Source organism: Orycteropus afer, unplaced genomic scaffold, assembly GCF_000298275.1.
Source record: "Orycteropus afer afer isolate SDZICR_OR568_19922 unplaced genomic scaffold, OryAfe1.0 scaffold00207, whole genome shotgun sequence".
Lineage (NCBI taxonomy): Eukaryota > Metazoa > Chordata > Mammalia > Tubulidentata > Orycteropodidae > Orycteropus > Orycteropus afer.
In genome coordinates this window covers 3,826,091-3,850,284 of record NW_006921794.1, presented here as the reverse complement: position 1 = coordinate 3,850,284, position 24,194 = coordinate 3,826,091, and the positions used below count along the sequence as shown (strand labels likewise).

Sequence of the window (24,194 nt, the reverse complement as noted above, 5' to 3'; positions counted from 1 at the left end):
AGCCAGTAGCTGCCTGAGTGAAGAGATGCTTCCAGCTTCAGTCGGCCAGGAGCAAGAGGCAGAACTGAAGCCCAAGGTCAAGGGAATTTCACCCAGTCCCCAGAGCCTGGGCACTTTGAACTCGGACTTCTAGCCTCCCAAACTGTAAGAGAATAACTCTTGTTTGTTCAAGCATCCCATCTGTGGTATATTCCTGTCAGAGCGGCACTAGGTAACCACAACAATGCCCTTTGGGAAAGGAGGACTTTGATCTCTGCCACAGCAGTGCCCTGAACATGGGCCCTTTCTGGAGTTCTTGCTGGAAGTTCTTCTAATGAGTCTGAACCCAAGGCAGGACTTTTACCCCCTGACTATTCTTTTCCATTTCCCACATCAAACTCAAATCAAAAAACCAAACTAGCTACTATCCAGACACTCTGACTCATGTGTCAGAGCAGAACTGTGCTCTGCAGGATTTTCAGTGGCTGAGGTTTTGGAAGAAGATAGCCAGGCTTTTCCTCTGAGGCACTTGTGGGAGGCCTCACATCTCTAACTCTTTAGTTAGCAGCCAAGTGTTAACTGTGTGCACCTCTCAGGGATTCCATATCACACTCCACAAGCCTAAAATCACTCTTACCATACTTCCTTTCTCAAAACTGCCCTTCCTCTCTATTGTGCTCCTACCACTCTCCCAATTCTCCGAGGCCTGAAACTTCAGTCTCCCCCAGCTCAAATCATTGCCACAGATTCTTCTGTGCAAGTCTCTTCTGCTCTTCCCATCCTTGTGCTTGTCTCCTTGCACCCTCCTAATGGTCTCTTCTGAGATTCTGTCTGCACATTTTCTCCTGCTATCATTCTATCCTTCAAGCCATATAACCATTTAATCTCTGGCTGCTCAGGAAACTTCAGTCCTTCCCATGCTCTGCCCCTACCTCCTGCCCAAAGCTACAGCCCAGTGAGAGTTAATGAATCCATTGAAATGTAATACTATGTCATCTGTGATCCTTCTAGTATTGGCAGATGGCATTTCCAAACATCCTCCCCTTTCCAGCTTTTATAGATAGATAGATAGATTGACTTTAGCTGTCCCTTTGGACATATCAGTGTTTGTTTTGCCATTGTTGTTTTTTCAACTTACTTGTTCAACCAACCAAACTGCACTTATTCCAGTCTCCGCAGTTCCTTCCCTCCAGCCCCCTCCACTTTGCTTTTGTTCTTGCTGCTGTTGGACTCTCCTCTTAGAGAAACAGGACCTGGGAGACATCTCCAAGATCTTACTCCATGTTCCAGTCCCAGGGCTGTCCAGCAATACCAGGCCAGTGTAAAGATGGCATAACCCACTGCTATTGAGTCCATTCCTGTATTCCAGGGGTTTTCTTGGCTGTGATGCTTACAGAAGCAGATTGCCAGGCCATTCTTCTTGGTACCATTGTGTGGGTTCAAACCTCCAACCTTTAGGTTAATGTTATTGCTAGATGCCATTGAGTTGATTCCAATTCAGAGTGACCCTGTGACCAACAGAATGAAACACTGCCCAGTCCTGTGCCAGCCTCACAATCCTTGCTATGCTTGAGCCACTGTGTCAATCCATCTCATTAAGGGGCTTCCCCTTTTTCCCTGGCCCTCCACTTTACCAAGCATAATATTCTCCTCCAGGGACTGGTCTCTTCTGACAATATGACCAAAGTAGTTGAGACACAGTCTGGCCATTCTCACTTCTAAGGAGCATTCCCGCAGCACTTCTTCAGAAGAGATCTCTTTGTTCTGGCAGTCCGTGGTATTTTTAGTATTCTTTGCCAACACCACAATTCAAAGATATCAATTCTTCTTAGGTCTTCCTTATTCGTTGTCCAGCTTTACATGCATATGAGGCAAGTGAAAATACCATGGCTTGGGTTAGGTGGACCTTAGTTTTCAAAGAGATATCTTTAGGTTAATAGGCCAGCACAAACCATTTTGTGCCATCTAGGGACCTTCCAGGAATCCTGGTGGTGCAGCAGTTAAGCACTCAGCTGTTAACCAAAAGTATAGCAGTTCTAACCCACCAGCCAACTAATGAGAGAAAGATGTGACAGTCTGCTTCCATAAAGATTAGAGCCTTGGAAATCCTATGAAAAACCAAAAACCCAACTCACTGCCATCGAGTCGGATGTGACTCATAGAGACCCCTACTTGGGTTTCTAGGCAGTACCACTACGGAAGTGGATTGCCCAACCTTCCTTCTGAGGAGTGGCTGGTCGGTTTGAACCACCAGCCTTCTAGTTAGCAGTCAAATGCCTAAGGTACTACACCACCAGAGCTCCCTGGAAATCCTATGTTGTTGTTGTTGTTGTTGTTGTTGTTGTTGTTATGTGCAGTCGAGTTGGCCCTGTCTCATAGCAACCCCTCCTTGGTTTTCAGAGGCAGTATCACTACAGAAGTAGATTGCCCAACCTTCCTTTCAGGAAATCCTACAGGGCAGTTCTATTCTGTCCTGTAGTGTTGCTATGAAACAGAATCCACTCAAGGACACACAACAATAAGAAAAAGGACCGTCAAAGGTAGCATAATCCTGGCAAAATTTGGCCAATGGTCCCTGTCCACCTGCAAAACCCTGTTCTCCATCTGCGTGTTCCACCAACCCCTAACACATACATCCAAAGATCCTGCAGGAAATTACCTCCAACCTGGTGTCAATAGCAGAAGCCCTCTGAAATTCTAAGAGACCCTGGATAATGGAAAGAGCCCTGGCAATTTAGCATTTCTTGAGGTCCCAGGACTCAGCAACACCAAAAAGACCAGTCCACCACACTGGTATGCCAGGACTTAATTTGGAGGCCAGCACACTAGAGAGAGAGCGAGGAAGGACGTCCCGGAATGCAGGGCCGGCTAATGCTGCTGCTCCCCGGCGGGAGGGAGAAGGGAGGGGTGAGGTTAGGGGCTGGAAGGGGTGGGGACCTCTGGGCTGGCCAGAGCGGGACTGTGTCCAGTGTGTGCGCGCGCGTGAATGCGCGGTGTTGAAGTGCCCGGCACGTCGGGGCAGCAGGCAGAGCCCAGTGCGCACGCAGAGGCTCCGAGTGTCTCGCTCATCCAGCCACAGCCATGGCAGAGAACTCCGACAAAGTTCCCATCGCCCTGGTGGGGCCTGACGACGTCGAGTTTTGCAGTCCCCCGGTGAGTACAGCCCCAGATCCCCAGGCTGCCAGTTCAGTACACACGCAAGGCCGAGGATTTGTGCTACTAAATGTGTCCAGCTTGTTGTGCACAAATGTGCGTGCACAAATGTGTGCGCGGGGTGGCTCCCCACGCCAATGGGTACAGTGGGCTCGGGATCCACAGGCGGGTGCGGAAGGGCAGGTGGAACAGGAGTCAGAAAGGAGCGTCCCTGTGGCTGGCTGAGTGCGCAAATCCGTGGGGGCCGTGGCCCTCCACCGCGAAAGTTTGCTTGTCTTACATTCACTCCCGAGGGAGTGCACCGTGAGGGGAGGCAGAGACTAGAGAAGAGTTAAGCTAAAGGGGGCGCCCTAAAGAGCTCAGGGACAGCTTTTTCCCACAACACTTGATTCCCTGGGGTCATTGCGCTGGGCCGGGGTGGGCGTGGGGTCCGCAGGGTGTTGGCGTAGACGTGACCCGAGGTTCTTCCATCCGCCCGCAGGTGTACGCCACTGTGACGGTGAAGCCCTCCAGCCCCGCGCGACTGCTCAAGGTTGGAGCGGTGGTCCTCATTTCCGGGGCGGTGCTGCTCCTCTTTGGGGCCATCGGAGCCTTCTACTTCTGGAAGGGGAGCGACAATCACGTAAGTCCAGAAGGCGGCGCGCAGGACCGAGAGGAGCACAGGGTGGCGGGGTCGTCTCTGTCACCCCCACGTCCCCCCTCTAGGCGGAGCCAGAGGGCTGGTCGGCGCCGAGGTCCGCTCCACTGACCGCCCTCCGCAGGCGGCTCGCCCTCTCCAGCTTATGGGTCTCTCCCCGCGGTCTCCTGGCACCGTCGCCCTTCTTCCATCCAATTCTCCTATCTTATTTTCTGCCCAAGGACAACCTTGTAGAAAAGCAGGTCAGGCTTTTAAAGAATAATGTCAAAACCTAACCAAAACCCAAAACCATTGTTGTATCCGATTCGTAGCTACCCTGTAGAGCGAAGTAGAACTGCCCCATAGGGTTTCCAAGGCAGTAAATCTTTCCAGAAGCCGACTGCCACACCTTTCTCTTGTAGCATGCTAGTAGGTTCGAACCGCTTACTTTTTGATTAGCAGCCAAGTGCTTACCCACTGCGTCACCAGGGTTCTGTCAAAACAAGAGTAGCGAAAAAACGCAGTGGAGTGTTGGGGGAAAGCCATTGTCAGCCTGTCTTGGCCTGGAGCTTCCACTAAGTATCACCGTGTGACCATGGCTACGGCATGTCATCTATCTGACCTCAGGTGGTGGTGGTTGTTGTTATGTGCCGTCAAGTCGGACCCCACTCATAGCGACCCCTCCTTGGGTTTCTGAGGCAGTGTCACTACGGAAGTAGATTGCCCCATCTTCCTTCCGAGGAGTGGCTAGTGGGTTTGAACTGCCAGGCTTCTGGTTAGCAGTCAAGTGCCTTAGGCACTATGCTACCAGACCTCAGGTTACTCATCCTTAAAAGAAGAAATAGAACTAAATCTCAAAAGCCTCCCTCCCCCAACTGAGAAAGACCGTTAGTCAAAGAACCTAGGACAAAGATAAAAATCACACACCCATTGCCCATTCCGACTCATGGAGAGCCCGTATGCATCAGAGTAGAACTTTGCTGCACAGGGTTTCCTTGGCTATAATCTGAGGGAAGCAGATCCCCACACCGCTGCAGAATGGATTCCAACTGTCAACCTTCCGATTAGTAAACAAACAAACACTCTTGCCATGGAGTTGCCAGTCCGCTCATAGTGACTCTAGATTTGGTAGCTGAGAGAAAACATTTGGGCCTCCCAGAGACCCTAGGACAAAGATAAAGGAGGAATATTCGGAGAGGAATTTCACCTCTCAGTCTTTGGGTTTTTAGTTTTTTGTTTTTGGGGTTTTGTTGTTGTTGTTGTTGACCTCTCCATTGAAGCTCCCTTTTTCTTGCTGTTAGGGAAAAAAAAAAAAGTCCACCTTCCTTAAAGGTGGCATATCACTTTTAAAAATCAATTCTGGTCTAGTCACATGTGATTTGGTGGTAAATGTTTCACTAACTAGGGTCCCTTCTTTGTATAACTATTTATTTTAAAGCTCCATGGGGCTCTCAAGGGGTATAAAAACTGCTTCTAACTCAACTGGGCAAAATTCCAGTGTGTTCACTAAATACTCCAAATTGTGCTCCCCTATGTAAAAGGGGACATTTTATCTCAATGACCATTTGCCAGGGCTGGTATAAGCTTATTTCTCCTAATGGGAAAGAATTCCATCCCCAGGGTGCACACAAAGGGCTGTTTCTTAGTCACTATCCTCCGAGGATCTGTGAGTGCTATTCTCCCCCCTCTCCCACCATGAAATTCAATGCATGAAAGAATTCCAGTACTTAGAGAAAATGGTGCTGAAAGCAATTCAGCCACTTTACACATCACATCTTCCACAGTCACTGCATAATTTGTATTTTTAACTCAAATGCCTAATGTAGATAAGCATGCCATTTAGCACTGAGTCTAGTTTAGAGACTATATCAAATTTGCAAGCATTGATTTATAAGATCAGAATTGCACACTATTTTGTGTATATTTGAAAAGTGCCTTAATGTATTTGTATTTTAAATATAGAAGCTGGGCTAGATGTTCATATTTGAAAGCAGCAAATCTGAACATGAGAACCAATTTCAATATCTACATCTCCATTAATAGTGGAGTGTAGATTGTCATCCCTTTGGGAAATTTTATGGTATTGCAATGTAAATCCTATCTTTTAGATGACAAAGCCTCAATGGAATATGCTATTTGTGGACAAAAGTACCTTTGCTTTTCTGAGGGGTAAGGATTTTGGTCATGATAGATATTAAAATAAATACCATTTGGCATTTAATTATTCATAGTAAACATAGCTAACTGGTCAGCTTCCCGAAAGAGCAATTGAACAGTCATATTGTATAGTGGGACTCCCTTTTTTTCAGATCTTTTACTTTACTGGTAGCTGGTTGGTTGTCTGGTTCAAAAGGAACAGTATTAAATTCTAAGAATTCAGAGGTACAGTGAATCACACTTTATTGCCAACAATCAAAGTTACTGCTATTTTCTACACAAGCAGAAGAATAAGGAAAATCGTGGTCATGTTTTTTCCAAAAAAAAATCTTCCATGCTGATCCATAATACTTAAGTCTATAAAACATATCACAAAATATCAAATTTGGCGCTGTCTCTAATCGTACATGCATGAGTCTGCTTTTCCTGAATATAAATCTAAAAAACCTAAATAAAACATAATCAAAAAAAGTAAATCTCTGTCAAACAGAAAGACATCCCCAAACCAGGATTACTCACTCTTTGGGAATTTTCTGTGCCTCTGCTCCTTAGATTGGTTTATACAGGAGAACCAACAGTAATTCACCTTCTATCCCTTTCCTGTGGATAAATCCCCCTAGGACTTGTTCAATTGGATTTAGCTGGAAGACGATGAAGCTTCAGAGTGCTAGTTATTGGGGAACAATTGATTGGGCTCAAATATTGAGGTCATTTCTCATCCATATTATTGTAAATGGAACAAGGCATTGAAATATGGAAAATTCCCATCCATATGAAATAACTGATACCCCTACCCTGTGTGGTGAGGGGATGAGATCTTTATTGCCTGTGGGCTTCCTTCACAGATGGATTTTTCTAGACATTTTCCCCAAACATTCTGTAATTAATCATATAGAACCCAGGCTTTATTAAAAACTCATTAGTAAATATCCCTGGTTTTAAAAGGCACCATACTGAGGAGAATTTGGGCAAATATAAAGTTCATTGTACTTGAATAGAAACAGCCTTAGGTGCCAACCGTTCCCTGGCTGAGAGTAGATAATGTGATTGCTGTTCACCAGCCCAGCCTCCTCCTGAGTTCTTGGAGCCCAGTATTATGGAAACATCTGCTGACCAGCCACCCGTTTCTTTAGGAGGGCACAGATCTCTCATTGCTGCCCCCTACAGGTGGTGAACTGCTATCAAAGACAGGTGAAGCTTCATTACAAAGGATGGAATACCTTATTAGGGACCCTTTCCTTGGGGTGGGAGTGGGAGGGAGGTCCTGGATGGTCCAAATGGTTAACGGAGCAGATGCTAACTCAAAGGTTGGAGCTTTCAGTCCACCCAGAGGCACCTCACACGAAATGCCTGGCCATCTACTTCCAAAAGATCAGCCATTGAAAAAACCCTATGGAGAGAGTTCTACTCTGACACATGGAGTTGCCATGAGTCAGTTAATCTGATGGCAACTGGCACTGGTTTGTTGGGATGGGGGGAAGAAACATGTAATTAGCATCCTAGGCCACTCTTCTAGAGTTACAGTCTCTGCTCCTTAAAACATGCTCCAAACCAAAGACCAAACTCACTGCCATCGAGTCAATTTCAACTCATAATGACCCCCACTGGGTTTCTGAGGCAGTAAATCTTTATGGAAGTAGATTGCGCCATCCTCCTTCCTCAGAGTGCCTGGTGGGTTTGAACCGCTGACCTTCTCATTAGCAGCCAAATGCCGTATCCATTATGCCACCGGAATTCAAAAATCATTCATTTGTCGAATTTTGCACTGCTTTACTAGTAAATTATTGTACATGGAGTCGCTGTGAGTCAGAGCCTACTCAGCGGCACCTAACAAGAACAACGTTACTAGTGAATGTCTATATGCAGTGCTTCAAAGAGAAGAGACCAAGGACGCCTGGGCCAGCAGGAACTCACAGGGTACTGTCTGCCCTGATCCTTTTGTCGATCTTAATTAACCCTTGTAAATTGTGGCTGCCCAGAGAGCACAGGCACAGAACAGAGCCTGCTTTCTAAATCTTACCTGCAGAAAGCAGTGGCTCAGCCAAAGAAAACAGGTTTCCCAAGTTTCTGTGATAAGGACCACCTGAGGTGCAAAATGAAAACATATTGGTGGCTCTGCTCCAGCTCTAGTAAATTAGAACTCCTTGAAGCAGTTCTGATGATCAGGCAAGCTTGGGGGATAGTGAATTGCAGGAATCTCAGTTCATCAAAACAGGAGAGGAGGGGCAGTGAGAGATGTTTGAACAGAAATAATCGGTTAGGGTTAGGGTCCACCCAGTCCACCCAGTCCATCCTGACTCATAGAGAGCCAACACGGGTCAGAGTAGACCTGTTTGCTTTAGGGTTTTCAATGACTGATTTTTTTCAGAAGTAGATCCAGGCTTTTTTTTCCAAGGTGCCTGTGGGTAGACTTGAACCTTCAACCTTTTGGTAACCATTTGCACCATCTAGAGACTCCTTGAGCAGAAATAGGATGCCAGTGTTCTATTTGATGAATGAATGCTGATGCCTGAAAGGGTACTGGAGAGCAAAGCCATTTCTACATCTCTGCTGAGAAAATAAAACAGGGCTTTGTGGATCTTGTGATAATGAGTTTTCTGCAAGTAATGATCCAATAACAGCAGATACTTTTTCCACTGTTTGTCTATGTAGCAGCCATTCTTCATAATGAGGGAGAAAAATCAGACTTGAATTGAATCTCAGCTGTTCACAGCTCTAACCTACTGACCTGATGTTAAGGGGCCACTCACTGCCTTTCATCCGTTCTTATCCCTCCCTCTTTAAGATCTGTAAGCCTCTAAGCCAGCGGTTGGGAGGAAAGAAAAGATACCCAGCCAGTGCCCCCACAACACACAGAAAGATCTGCAAGGCAACAGTTTGCAGTTCCGCAGTTTGCAGGGGAGGCACGCAAGTAAATTAAAAAAAAGAAAAAAAGTGTCCTGATAAGATGTCTAAGCTAGGAGAGATTCTTTGAATCATCCAATTTAGTGGTAAACTTAAAAATAAAGGAATTAAAAAATTGGCCAGATCTTTTTTTCTAAGATAATCTAACTAAAAAATCTAATATATAAAACAGATAAAAAGGAGAACTACTGTGTTTGAATTGTAAGTGGGTAAGGGAGGGGAAAAAAAACTAAACTCACTGCCATTGAGTTCATTCTGACTCATAGCGACCCCTTTGGGTTGCCCAGGCAGTAAATCTTTACAGCAGTAGATTGCCCAGTCTTCCTTCCATGGAGTGCCTGGTAGGTTTGAACCACTACCTTTCTGGTTAGCAGTCAAATGCCTTAGGCACTAGGCCACCTGAGCTCAAGTTCTTCCTGCTCTCTCTCACCCTCATCTCTGGGCCCCCCTGTGATACCTCAGAGCTATAGATTAAAGTGGAACCACCTATGAGGGCTGACATCTTCATGGTCCTCTTGGGACAAGTCCCCAGACCCAGGAACATTAAGTGGCGTGACTGAGTAGTCTTCTGGTTCCTGAACTGGTGTTCTTTCCTCAATGCTAATTCCCCTCCCCTGCTCCCTAAATATCCCACGTGTCTCATTATAATAAAATGTCCTATCACACAATATGCCTGTCCCATTAAAAAAACAAAACTAAACCCACTGCCATCAAGTCGATTCTGACTCACAGCAACCCTCATTGGGTTTCTGAGGCAGAAAATCTTCACAGAAGTAGATTGCCCAGTCTTGCTTCCATGGAGTGGCTGGTGGGTTTGAACCCCCAATCTTTTCGATAGTAGTCAGATGCTTTAGGCACTACACCACCAGAGCTGCCAATCCCATAGTCATTGAAACGAGAAACTCCTCATTTTGAACTGAAACAGATGTGCACATCGACCTCGCTTCCCACAGCTGCTGCTCTACCTCAGGTGTGTCAGTGCTGCCTGCAGTCCTTACTGTAGACACTCCATGCTTCCTGTGGACCAAAGGGCTGCAGAAATTGTTCAGGCTAACGTGTCACTGCAGTCTTGTTCAGCTAACCCTCTGCCCCCCCCCCGTTTCTGTTTATCTATCAATGGTTCTCACCCTTGCCACATAGCAGAATTGAGCTTTAGAAAAGAAATACCTATGCCTGAGTCTCATCAACTCCCCAAAACTAAACAAAACCAGTTGTCCTCAAGTCGATTGCAGCTCAAGGCAACCCCGTGAATGTCAGGGTAGAACTATGCTTCATAGGGTTTTCAACAGCTGTCACATTTTGGAAGTAGATCGCCAAGTCTTTGTTCCAAAGTGCCTCTGGGTAGATTCCAATAGCCAGCCTTTCAGTTAGTTGTTGTTGTTGTTGTTAAGTGCCGTCCGAGTAGGCCCTGACTCATAGCGACCCCTCCTTGGGTTTCCGAGGCAGTATCACTACGGAAGTAGGATTGCCCAACCTTCCTTCCGAGGAGTGGCTGGTGGGTAGCCACCCTTAACCGTTTGCCTTACTCAGGGACACCAGAGGTTACGATTTGATTGGTCAGGGTGATGAAACGCAGGCATCATCACTGAAAATTCTATCCAGAAGCTTCTCATGTGCAGCCAGGATTGCGAATCACTTAGCTATTTGAATACATATTGGAGAGTACCAAAGGTTTTTACTTCTAAGGTATTTGTTTAAATCACTTTATTAAATGATTAGTTTATAGATGAAATCCTTGTATATTAATGTATTATTATCAAGGCTGCTTCAGTGTATCTCTGAAAAATATGAAAATTATCTCCTAGACTGCACCCCTAAAGCCTTGAATTGCTTGAAAAAGAAAGCATCACTAACTCCTATGTTCCCTTCCAGATTTATAATGTCCATTATAGCATGAGTATCAATGGGAAATTACAAGATGGGTCAATGGAAATAGATGCTGGGAACAACTTGGAGACCTTTAAAATGGGAAGCGGAGCTGAAGAAGCAATTGAAGTTAATGACTTCCAGAACGTAAGTCTATTTCATGCATTTAGAGAGTTTAACCAGCCAAGCCTGGGGGACTTCTCCACTTCAGGGAGAGGCAGCATCTCTCACACACCTCCAAGCGGTGAATGTTCTTTCTGGCAGTCTTCACACACATCAGGCAACGTATTTGCTATGAGAAAGGGACATGCTTCGTCCTTTATATTTTCAAAAGGAAAGAAACAGCCCCTTGGCATTGAAAAGAGCAGGGTTTTTTGGAATTATATAAAGTCTTGGCAGAATGACTTCAAATACGTTTTTTCTATCGCTGGAAATAAAATGCTCAAACAGTCCTGGAAAGTTACCACTAGCAAGGCCTGAGTGTTGAACTTTTAGAGAGGAGAGAAATCTTAGTGGCCTAATAATCTCATCAATAACAGATAGGATCTATTTACATACTTTTCTCAATTCTTGTGAGTTCTCATTTAATCCAGAAAAATCATCATGAAGAAATTTCCTTATGTTTTCTGACCATGGTCTAGTATAGACAAAATATTTGAGTCTCCTATGGAGAGGACAAATATGTTTGGGAATTTTTTTCACAAAACTTCAGTGTCTGTGCAATTTGAGACATTGAGTTATGTATGTATGCTTCAGTGTACATCTGCAAACCAAGGTGTCACTCCAGGTCTTGTTTGCTGCTGGGCCACCAACCAAACCAACCAGTTACCATCCAGTTGACTCCAACCTATGGTGACCCCACATGTGTCAGAGTAGACTGGGCTCCAGAGGGTGTCAGTGGCTGATTTGTCAGAAGTAGATTCCCAGCCCTTTCCTCTGAGGAGCCTCTGGATGGACTCTAATGTCCAACCTTTCAGTTAACAGCTGAGTACATTAAGCGTTTGTAATACCCAGCCAGAGACTCCTTGTTGGCCCTCATAAGTATCTTATTCTCTTTCATGTTCTAAGATGAGGAAGAGGCATTACTACTTGTGTCCTCACATTAAATCTGTAGATGAAGTAGAAGAGACTTCTTATGAAAAAAGACTCCTGAAAACAATGTCTCTTCTAAGAGTTTCTTGGTCTTCAAACATTGTATTGACCTATCTTCCTCCAATTGATGGGAAAAACTAAGATGCCTTTCATTTGAATGAAAGAACTTCTCTTACTGAAATGAAAACACACTTCACAAGCCTTTTGAATACTAACCAGATACTCCCATTAGAACCTTGGTGATATTGGATAGTATTTGATGATGGCCAAACACGGGCTGTATTCAGAGTGGTCTCTGCCCTGGAACAGACTCTGCAGTCCTGTATGTGCCCCGCCGCAGTTACTTTAGTCAGAGCTTTGCGCATGGTTCTGGTCAGTGGACAAGCATAATTTCTCTAGACTTCTTAAAGGCTTTTACTTCAAAACTCAGGACAGAACATAATCAGTTTTTTCTTTGTACTGTTCAATATAAAATCATAAAAGGTGACTCCCTCCCACACCTCATTCATTCCAGGGTATAATTGAATATCTATGACAAACCACAGCCTCAAGATATGCAAAGGGAGCTACAAAGATTCAAAAAATAAAAAAAGATATGTCCCTCTCGAGATGTTCATGTCTCAAGAATCTAATATTAAAATATTTTAATCCCAGACCTCTAGTTCTGTTTTATAATCCTTTAGTTCTTTCTAATAATGGTATTGATTGTGTTTTGTTCTCAGAGACCAGCAGGGCCACAAATATTTGATAAACTGATCAATTCTCTTTGATAGCTTCCACATTTCTCTAAGTCAGAGCTGGTGAGTAGAACAGTTTTTTGATGTATAGAACCTGTTATGGGTTTAAACAAGCCTGGGTCTTTGAAAACACATGAATCAGTCACCATCGTACTTGTGCTATTGCTTGCTTCTGTATTGTAAATCATCAGAGTCATGAAACATTTATTGAGGCCTACTATGTGTAAAGAACATTGCTAAGGAAGGATGAAAAGATGACTGACACTGGTACCCTGACCTCAAGGACCTTACAGTCCAGTGCAGGAGAGGGATGTACACACAGGAGTGAATTCAGGTTGTTGGCCTGGGAAGCCTGCTGCAATGGAGGGGTGAACAGAGTGCCCTGGGAGCACAGAGAGGGGGCAGCCACTTCCAGATGGTTTTACACAGGTGGTAATAGTTGAATTAAGTCTTGAAGAATGATTATGATTACTCCTGGTAGGGAGTTCTAAGCAGCCCACTGTGGCTGCATGTGGGCATACTTGCTTCCTAAGACAGGACTGATGGCACAATGATTAAGCATTCAGGTGCTAACCAAAAGTTGACAGTTTGAATCCACCCAGTGGCTCTGTGGGAGAAAGACTTGGCAATCTGTTCCCCTAAAGATTATAGCCAGGAAAACCCTATGGGGCAGCTCTGTTCTATCACGTGGAGTTGCTGTGAGTCAGAATAGATTTCACAGCACCTAACCACAACAGGTTTCCATAACAACGTGAGTGCCTCAGAACAACAGAAATGTATTGTCTCTCAGCTGTGGAAGCTAGAAGTCCAAATTCAGGGTGTTAGCAGGGCATCATCTCTCCAAAGGCTCTAGGGGAAGAGTCTTTTTTGCCTCTTCCAGCCTCTGGCAGCCCCAACCACTCTCTGGCTTGTAGAGGAATCTTTGCATGACCATCCTTCCTCTTCTATGTCTCTTCTCTTTTATAACGACACCCACCACTCAGAGAGGATTAGGACCCTCTTTACTCCAGTATGACCTCATGTTAACTGACAACATCTTCAAAGACCCTATTTCCAAAACAGGTCCTGTTCACAGGTACCAGGAGTTAGGACATAATCTTTTCTTTTTTTCTCCCAACGTATCTTTTTGGGCACACAATTCAATCCAAACAGTGGGGAAGGAGAAGAGACGGGGAAGGGAGTAGGGAAGGAGAGAGCCAGATTATGCAAGGCTCTGAATTGCCCGTAAATGTTCTCTTCTGTTAACCCAAGTCCCTACCAAGATTTCAGTAGAGCCCAATGGAAAAAAGTACTCCCAGAGAGGGAATAACGCTGAGGCACACACTCCACACTCTACTCTTTGGGAAATTAAAAACGAGGTCAGTTCATAGTGTATGTGTTACAGTCAAGAGGGTCATACTTTCCTAAGCATCAGTGCTGTTGGTTGAAGCCAACCCTCTCAGCCTACCAGTACCAGTTGCCAAGAAGTTGATTCTGACTCATGGTGACCCCATGTGGGTGAGAATAGAACTGTGCTCTGTAGGGTTTTCAGTGGGTAGTTTTACAAGGAAAGGCTTTCCTTCCAGGGCATCTCTGAATGGGCTTGAACCTCCAGCCTTGCAGTTAGCAGCTGAACGCTTTAACTGTTTGTACCATCCAAGGACTCTTGTCAGGCCTAATGCTCCATTTACACAACAAAGTTTAAAATTAAAAGAATAGATGGGAAAATTTGGAAGCCAGTAATGGTGATGGTTAATCCATGTGCAAAACATAATATCACTGAATTGTACATGTAAAAAATGTTGGAATGGCAGCTCTTTTGTTACATATATACTCACCACAATTTTTAAAAATGGGGGAAAAAAGAAATAAATTGGTAGTGTTCACTGTACAATTCTTTCAACTTTTTAAATGTTTGACCATTTTAGTTTTAAAAACTGAAGGGGAAAAAGGATAGCAAATAAAATTTACCTAATGGATAGGAAAGTTATTGATTTCAAAAATCAATATAGTCCCGAACTATCACATAAAGAATAAAGTGAAAGTAATTCTAATGAAATATGTACTTCAATATGTAAATACTCAGCAGGATGTACTAGAAGACATAATAAAGTCACATTTTTGCAGTGTAACTGATTCACTGTCGGTGCCCCAGCCTCACATGCAGACTGTGCTGGCGAATTAAATACCACATAATTTTCCTCAAAGAGCAGGCAATTCTTAGTAAAATTTTGGATGAAACAAAGTATCATTTTCTCTCAAATTTCACAGTCATGACAGTCCTAGGAAATTCATTTGTCAAATAAAAAAATCAAACCTGAACTAAGGTAAGGAGAGGTTTTATTCAGAAAGAAACACCATTCCAAGGGGTTAGAGAAGACTGTTGCAAGAAGGAATGAGCTCTGGTGGCCTTATGCCTAAGGCATTTGACTGCTAACCAGAAGACTGGTTACTTAAGAACTACTTCTTAAATCCCCTAGCCACTCCACGGATGTAGTTCTCTAAAGATTTACCACCTTAGAAACCCAATAGGGGTCACTATGAGTCAGAATCAACTTGATAGCAGTGGGTTTGGGGTTTTATTATTATTATTATTACAAGAGGATGAAGAGGAGTCTATAGAAAGAGGGAGTTTACTCTGACTGTAGTGTCAGTGGGACTCTTAAGAGGTAGGCCAAAAGGGTTCTTCTTTTATAAAGACAAAAGTAAACAAAGCTAGAAAATACCAGGTGTGGAGAAGTGAGACGAGAGGGTGAAGTGATGGCATAGTAACTCAGAGAAGGTTTTCTGCTAAGCTCAGCCCATTCTCTGAGTGGGGCCCTTGAGGAGGGGTGGTGTGGGCTCAGGAGGGAAGGCCAAAGTTCAGGACATGGAGGAAGGAGAGAAGCTCAGCCACAGTTGTGCTAACAAGCACTTTGTTTCTGACTGATCAGTGAGGACCGCTGTTCAGTTACTCATTTATGAGGATTTGCAGGGCCTATGTTTGGCCTTGTCACAGGTGAACAGAGGGCATCCTGAGTCTTGTCTAAGTCAAATGAGAAGGCTGATACTTTGCTCTCCTGAACACAAAGGATGGAGGTGTGCAGAGGTGAAATGGGGCTTCTTTAAGCATTGTCATTTTCCACAATCAGAAGGTTGAGGTAAAATTCTACACTATCGTATTGTGTATTAAAATGTTGTTGTTGTTGTTGTTGTTATGTGCCATCGTGTCGGCCCCGACTCACAGCGACCCCTCCTTGAGTTTCCGAGGCAGTATCACTATGGAAGTAGGATTGCCCAACCTTCCTTCCAAGGAGTGGCTTAAAATAATACCCTCAAAAAGTCATTTCCTGTTTATACGTAAAACAGTGTCAGGTTCTAGGTTCAGATAACTATAAATAGGATTTTCATGCAGGACCCAAGATAGTTGATTGGGTACTGCTCCCAGGTTTAGGGGACCTGGCATACCTGGGTCTTGCCCAGTGAAGGCCAGAAGTGTCTCCAGTCTGTGTGACAACAAAAACTCCCCTAAAGACTCCTAAAATGTCTCCTTCGGGCCTAGCCTGTCTGCCCACTTTGGAAAACTTTGTTTAAGCCAGGGAAATAGAGATCACCTAAAAAAGTGCAGCTAAGTTGAGACTAGTAGGACCAGCACCAGTACTCAAGGTGAGCCCATGTGTGTCAGAGTTGAACTGTGCTGCACAGAGGATTCAAGGCTGGATTTTTCTAAAGTAGATCACCAGGCCTTTCTTCTAGGTACCTCTGAGTGGACTCACTGCCAACCTTTCAGTTAGTAGCTGAGTGTGTTAACCATTCGCTCTACCCAGAGACTCCACAGTGAGACTGCATGGCTGTTTTGATAAAAGAATATTTTGATCATTGGAATCTTCATTCATTGCCTTTGTTAGCAAATTGCTTCATTATCACCAGCTTCTCAGGCCTTGTTTGATTGTAAAAACAGTAGGTTTGCTTGGCTTTCTGGTGTTTCTTTTAATTCCCTGTTTAATCTCTTAATATATCTGACTGCTTGATGTGAGTTTGCAGCTAGACTTGGTGGTGAATAGGTGTGAATTCCTTCCTCCAAGTTCCATCCTGATGGGGCATCAGTTCTCCACGCAGAGTGTAGTCTCTCAGAATGAACTCAGCACTAGATTTGCCTTTGCAGCTGTGAATCCTTCAGTAGAATCAATTCTCTCCTTTGGGGATATGGCGATGGTTATATGTTGTTTCCTCCCCCGCATCTCTCATTCAGAGGATATGAGGGTTTGAAGTTAAGAGCACGTATCACATGGAGAAGCAGTAACCTCCCTGCTCTGCGTTCTGGTTTCCCAATAGTGAGGCTTAGATTTATATCAAAATGATAGCAGAGCATAGAGCAGTCTTTCTCTCTGTTCTCCATGTATGCCCATCAGGCCACTAGCAGTAGCAGCACCTGGGATCTTATTAGAAATGCACATTTGGGGCCCCATCCCAGACCTACTGAATTATAAACTGGGAGGGGCGTGCAGAGTACAGCATCCTGTTTTATTTAACAAGCCTTCCAGGAGTGCCTGGGTGGTACGAACAATTAACATGCTTGGCTGGTGACCAGAAGGTTGGTGGTTCAAGTCCACCTGGAGGCACCTTGGAAGAAAGTTCTGGCAATCTGCTTGTGAAAAATCAGCCCTTGTAAACCTTGTGGAGCACCGTTCTGCTTTGACACACGAGGCTGCTGTGAGTTGAAATCAACGCTACAGCAGTTGGTTTCCAGGTGATTCTGATGTAAGGTCAAGTTTGTGAAGAACTAGTATAGAAAAATGGGGAACTGCACTTGAGGTTAGACATGTGAGTCCAATGACTAGTTCAGTCATTTGAAGGCTTTGGAACCCTGAACAAGATCCTTTTCTGCCTAAACAGATGGTCTCAACCCTGGCTGGTCATTTTAAGTGCCTGGGGAGCTTTTAAGATCACCAATGCCTGGGCCCCACTCCATGCCAATTAAATGAGGAGGAGCCCAGGCATCTGTGTTTTTAAAATCTCTCCAGGTGAAGCACAGCAAGAGCTAAAACACTGAGAAGTAAAGCCTTGGTGTTTCTCCTCCATGAAGTGCGGGTAATGTCACTCCTCTTACAGGTGTTAGGGGAAATAAGTGAAGGAGTCATCTAGGTGTACATGGCCAAGTAGGTCGCAGGGCAAATAATGTGTAGCTTTAGAGAAGGGGAGCTTTTCCTTCTCTGCTCTGCAGCCTGGCACCACTCAGTTTCGGTAGGGCTCCTGGGCCTGAGATTGCATATGGTGTAAATTTCCATGAATATCCTCAAGCATGACTTATATTTAACTTCATTTTTCACTTAATAGTGCTTAATCCTGAGCCAGGACCCCAAGATTTTTACACACTTTTTCCCCCATTCCTTGGCTCTGACCCTAGAACCAGCTCTGCACCTTTTCAACATTTACCTCAACCCAGCAGAAGATTGACAAGGTTCAAAACTGTATTGGTGTCTTCATTTTTATTGCATAAAATGTGTAGATTCTGAATACTCTTTTTGGCCACTCACTCACTAGTCATGAAACTAACCAGCAGGGTGATAGTAAATTAACTCTTGGGACAGAACCTCCTGTTATCCCTGATGTCCTTTGTGAGTAAAAGTATGTCAAGCTGTCAGTCCAGACTGAAGCCTCGCGGTTGATATTTTCCTTGAGGTTGGTCCTTTGGCAGACAAAGGGCAGGCAGTTTATGTCTCACAGGGGGCAAAGACAAAGCATCCAAGCCCTTGAGTAAGGTCTTGAAGCAAAATTAACCTCGTGGTGCTGATAAAAGTGTTATTGTTTTCTGTAAGCTTGGAAACAAGAAAATTCTGAGCTCTTTGAATTAATTAATTTGACCAACATTTTAAGAAAGACTTTGTGGCATCACAAGAATGGAAAGGAGGAGGGGAGGAGAGAAGGAGGGAGGAAGGGAGAGAGGGATGGAAGGGACTCAATACTGATCTCAAGAAACTGTCATCAAGTAGGGAGATGACATTCATAAGCAACTGCATTGCAGGCAGTGTAGACTGAATGCCACATAAGTAATTTGTGGAGTCAGATCCGACTCATAGTGACCCCTCCTTGGGTTTCCGAGGCAGTATCTCTATGGAAGTAGATTGCCCAATCTTCCTTCCAAGGAGTGGTGGGTGGGTTTGAACCGCCAGCCTTCTGGTTAGCAGGCAAATGCCTTAGGCACTACACCACCAGAGCTCCCACATGAGTGACTAAGATGGCTTAAAAGAAGCCTGAGGATGGAGAGTGGATTTAGACTGGGGTGGTCAAAAAAGGTGGCCACATAGAAAAGAGGACATTTCCAGAACAAAATTTCAAATTCTCCTAGAATCCAGACTTTCTGGAGCCATGGAGGCTGGATAAACCCCTAAAACTATGCCCTGAGATAATCTGTAAACATTAAACTAAAAATATCCTCTGAAGTCTTCTAAAACCAAACGATAGTTGAGCTTCACTAGTAAAGAATGTCTGCCTTGACCATCGTGCTCTTTTAAGAGCTACCAATAGGGGATCAAACGGACAACAGCAACTCAAAGATTAGATAGGAGGCTTATGGATCAGTGAGTTTATGTTCGTGGGTGAGGAACAATTCAGAAAAGGAAGGTGCGAATGGCTGCACAACTCAGACTGTAATCAGTTCACTGAATTGTACATGTAGAAGCTGTTGAATTGGTGTATGTTTTGCTGTGTATATGCTCAACAACAAATAAACTATAAAAATTAAAAAATATTTAAAAGGTGGCATTTCATCTGATCTGTCAAGTATAGACTCTCCGGTCTCAGCTCAAATGTCCCCTCCTCCTAGAACACCTTTCCTGACCCACCATCTAAAGTAGCATCATTCCCTGTCATTCCTATCCTCATCCTCTGCCTTATTTTTCTTCAATAGCACTTATCTCAGTTGTTAGCTACCATTGAATTGCCCCACACACACACACAGCAACTCCATACACAATGGAACAAAATGCTGCCCAGTCCTGGGATCAGCTGCAGATTGAACCTTTATGATCCATAGCATTTTTTTGTTTTGTTTCTGGTGAAAATAGAGAGTTCTACACCATTTCAATGATTTGTACATGTATAACGCAGTGACACTGATTCCATTCTTCAGGTTGTCCAAACATTCTCACCACTGTTCCCCAAATTGTTCCACCACCATTGACTTACACTCGCTGTCCCTTAAACTTCTCAACTAACCTTTTGAGTAGATGCTGCCAATTTTATCTCACTTAGAAAATTCTTTAAAAGAGCACAATTCTCAAGGAAGACTTAACTTTATTAAGAGTAAACTATTTTTTTTTTTTGGTTCAAAGACTTCAGGAGGTAGTTTTGATTTAAAGTTTAAGATGGTGTCAGGGCAATAGTTTTAAGGGTTCATCCAGTCTTGATGGTTCCAGTCTGGATTACACTGAGAATTTGAAATTCTGTTGCACATTCTTCCTCCTTTTGATCAGGATTCTTCTAGTGATCCATAGGGTTTTCACTGGCTGATTTTCTGAAGTCCTTTCTTCATAGTTTGTCTTAGTCTGGAAGCTCTGCTGAAACCTGTTCAGCATGATAGCAACATGGAAGCCTCCACTGAAAGGTAGGTGTTGGCCATGAACAAGTTGCATTGGTCAGGAATCAAACCTGGGTTTCCCACATGGAACGCAAGAATTCCACCACTGAACTACCACTACCCTTGCCAACACTTATCACTACCCTGACTTTATGTTTTATCTATTTTTTATTATTGCCAAATAATGCTGAAATGTAAGTTTCACAAAGATAGAGAGTTCATCTGTTCGTTCATTCATAAACACAACACCTGGACCAGTGCCTAGCACACGGTAGACCCTTATAGTAAGTTGAATAAATGAAAAGATGGATACATAGATGAGTATATTTTTATTTCACAGGGCATCACAGGAATCCGTTTTGCTGGAGGAGAGAAGTGCTACATCAAAGCGCAGGTGAAGGCTCGTGTTCCTGAGGTGGACACCGTGACCAAGCAGAGCATCTCCTCTGAAGTGGTGGGTACCAGCATCCCAGAGACTGCAAGAAGGTTTGGTAGACATCATTTGAAGACATGCCCTGCCCCCCTTTGGTCTCTAGTTCTCAGATAGGTGTGTGCATAACAGATCTTCTATTTCTTCTCTGTCAAAGGAATATAAACTATTTTTGAACAGTTGCTAGGTGCCATTGAGCCAATTCTTACTCATATTGACACCGTGTGGCAGAATACAACTATCTCATAGGCTTTTCTTGGCTGTAATCTTTAAGGAAGTAGATTGCCAGGTCTTTTTCCTGTGGAGCCACTGTGGGTTGGAACTGCCAATCTTTTGGTTAGCAGCCGAATGCTTAACTGCTCGTGTGCTACCACGGCTCCTTGTTTTTGTCCCACTGGTTCAAAAACTCCCTTTCCAAAAGATTACTCGTATGTGATGTAGTATTTTTAGTGTTTTGAGAAACCATATTTTAAAGTACATAAAGGGGTGTGGTCCTCAAAAGCCCTTGTTTGCCCGATGTTAGAGAAGTTTCTGATTAGTGATCCAAACAACAAAAAGGACTCCATATGACACAGTCTTCCTTCTAAGCTGGGTCTCACTCAGAGTGGGAATTCCTACTGCACAGCCCCTCAAACAGACCACCCAGCCTCTGCTTGAACTCTGCCAGCTGCAGGGCGCTCACTCCCTGTGTTGGCCACCGTCATGGGTAGCTCTGAAGGCTTTGTTCTAGCTGAGCTGAGATGGCTCCCCCTGCAGGCTCTCCTCATTGGTTCAAGTCAGCCCAAGGAAGCTACATAATGTATTTCCACAACTCTGTCGTAAGTCAGTTCTGACGTGAGTCAAATACTTTTTTAGTTTTCATAGCCTGCCATATGGCAGTGTTTTGGACAATAAATTGTAACATTGAACATCTGTGAGTGAACATGTGAGAATGATAACGTGAGCAAATTACATGCTGCAGCACTGTATGTAGTACATATTACTAATGATAAGATGTACCAAGAAAAAGGGGGGGACACAGTCATAAAGGTGGTTTATCATAACTCAAATACGTCACACAAGCCAAACCACACTCACTGTCATCAAGTCCATTCTGACTCATAGTGATCCCCATTGAGTTTCTGAGGCTGTAAATCTTTATGGAAGTAGATCACCCCATCTTCCTTCCATGGAGCAGCTGGTGGGTTTGAACTGCTGACCTTCTGGTTAACAGGCAAATGCATTATAAGTAGTTCCAAGATATAGGGGATTACCTGTATTTTCCATATATCAAACCTGTGAGGTTGTGTTTAAAAATATATATATTCTTTTATTTACTATTAATAATTTGCTTTTGAACTTGATTTTTTAAGCATTTAAGAATTGTCTCTGGTAGCATTTGACTGCTAACCAGAAGGTTGGTGGTTCAAACCCACCAGCCACTGTGCAGAAGGAAAACTGGGCAATCTACTTTAGATTTACCACCGTGGAAACCCAAAGGTGGTCACTATGAATCGGAATGAACTTGATGGCAGTGAGTTTGGTTTCGTTTGCACCCAGTTCTAAAGACAGATTTGACAATAATACCTTACATGTTCATGATAACTTTGTGATTTACAAAGTGGTCATATTCCTTATCTTCTTCCATTTGATTTATGGTGGGGTATGACAGAACAAAAGTAGATTATGGAGTCAGAAAAACATGGTTCAAATCCTACTTCTCACACTTGCTGTGAATGTGGCTTTAACTTTTTGAGCCTCAGTTTGTCATTTATAAACTGGGGGTGTGTCTCTATCCTAATGGCCCTAGAACCCACTAAAGGATGAATACATGGTAGTGTCTTATCATTATTGTTATCTCTATTATGAGCACCTTTGGTCCATCTAGCATCCCTGACAGGGAGATGAAGTATCAGCTCCCTCAAGGCAAAGAGGAAAAATATGAGTAAGCACACGAGTGCTTGCCTCCATAGGAGCAACAGCAAGAGGTGTCTCAAAACAAAACAAAGGCTGAACACAAACCTGGGGGGTTCTTAAGCTGGCTATCATGTCTTTTCTACCCTCAGTTTCCCCAACCACTCATCCTGTGAAACGTTTTCCAGATCTGCTTGTTCCAGTCATTCTCCTCTAATCCTGTGCCTCATCACTGTTCTTCCGGAGCTGTCATTTAGAATCTTATGCCATACTCTCAGTGTGAACTTACCAATAACCCGTTGCAGTGGAGTCAATTCCTATTCATAGTGACCATATAAGAAAGAGTAGAACCGCCCCAGAGAGTCTCCAAGGCTGTAAACCTTTGTGGAAGCAGACTGCCACATCTTTCTCCTGTGGAGCAGCTGGTAGGTTCGAACCACCAACCTTCCCATTAGCAGTCAAGTGCTTAACCACTGGGATCAAGACCTCCTTTATTCTGATCCTTGAACTTCTCGTACTGCAATCCTATCACTCAGCTCCTGTTATGATGATTTTAGTAAACTATAATCCTGGACATTTTTCCCTAAGTGGCCATTGAACTATTTCTCATTTCTCCTCCCAAAATGACCTGCTTCCCAACCATGGCTGACCTAGAGCTAACCACAGGTTTGCAGTGCATTTTCTGTTTTTTAAAAAAATTTTTTTTTCCTGATTTTTGAAAACAATACATTATCATCGTAGAAAATTCAGGAACAATATAAACATATTTCTAGAAAAGAAAATAACTTGCAATTGCCTCCCAGATAACTAATGTTAGCATTCTGGTGAATTTACTATGTGTGCGTGTGAAACAGAGGTCTTCTTTTTATAATTGTACGCTCTTACCGTTTTCACTTAACCTTAGTTTTAATACAATATAGATAATGGAAGTATTATATATCACCATATGATCTGACCATAATTTTAAGAGTCTTTTATTCATAAACATTCAATTATCTTCATTTTTTTCAAAGAATACTGAATATTTTGTATTTAAATCTTTGTCTGCATCTGATTCCTTTCTTAGGCCTCAGTAGGTAGACTGTTTTTCTTGTGTTTTAGATGTCTATATTATGCATGATCAACCCTCTGGGGCACAAAAACAAATTCAGACAATACGTTTGTGTGAATTAGAAATGTGTTTGGCTCTGAGGAGCAGAAAACTAGGCTGAGAATGACTTAAACAAATAGGGGTTTGTTTTTTCTCCCCCATAAGCAATGTGCAGGGTAGTGGCTGTAGGCACTGCTTCAGTGGCCAGCATCTCTGTGATTTTCTTGGCTTTTCTTTTCAGCTCCAAACATAAACCATGCATTCTAGTAAGGACATCAGGGAGCGGTTGAGCAGTGGCAACCATGACTTCCCTTTAAATCAAGAAAATCAGAAGGTTCCCAGCCCCGACAACATACTTCAGCCTGGATCTCATTGGCTAGAGCCTGTCATTACAGGCACCCCTAGAGAGTCTGAGAAATCTGGAGAGTCTGAGAAAGCAAGGGTCTCTCCTGAGGCTGAGCACATTGCTGCCTCAACCAAACCAAGATTGCATTGCAAGGAGTAGGAAGGGGGAAGGAGATTGGTGGACAACTGCAAGTATGCACCACCACAAGATTTATTTAACATTCCTAGTTTGTCAGCTGCAGGTATGTATGTATGTATGTATGTATGTATGTATGTATGGTATGTGTGTGTGCGTGTGTGTAGCAATCTCTCCTTGGGTTTCCGAGGCAGTATCACTACGGAAGTAGATTGCCCAACCTTCCTTCCGAGGAGTGGCTGGTGGGTTTGAACCGCCA

General features: G+C 43.7%; 1 protein-coding gene across 1 annotated transcript in view; it reads left to right on the top strand.

Annotated features, from left to right (window-relative positions):
• The first annotated feature begins 3,060 nt into the window (after positions 1-3,060).
• Positions 3,061-24,194, top strand: part of CNMD (chondromodulin) — a 31,665-nt gene continuing 10,531 nt past the window's right edge. The window contains exons 1-4 of the mRNA XM_007948188.2: positions 3,061-3,132; positions 3,614-3,754; positions 10,682-10,822; positions 20,382-20,495. Coding sequence (XP_007946379.1) covers positions 3,061-3,132; positions 3,614-3,754; positions 10,682-10,822; positions 20,382-20,495 — 468 coding nt within the window. The remainder of the gene's footprint in view (positions 3,133-3,613; positions 3,755-10,681; positions 10,823-20,381; positions 20,496-24,194) is intronic.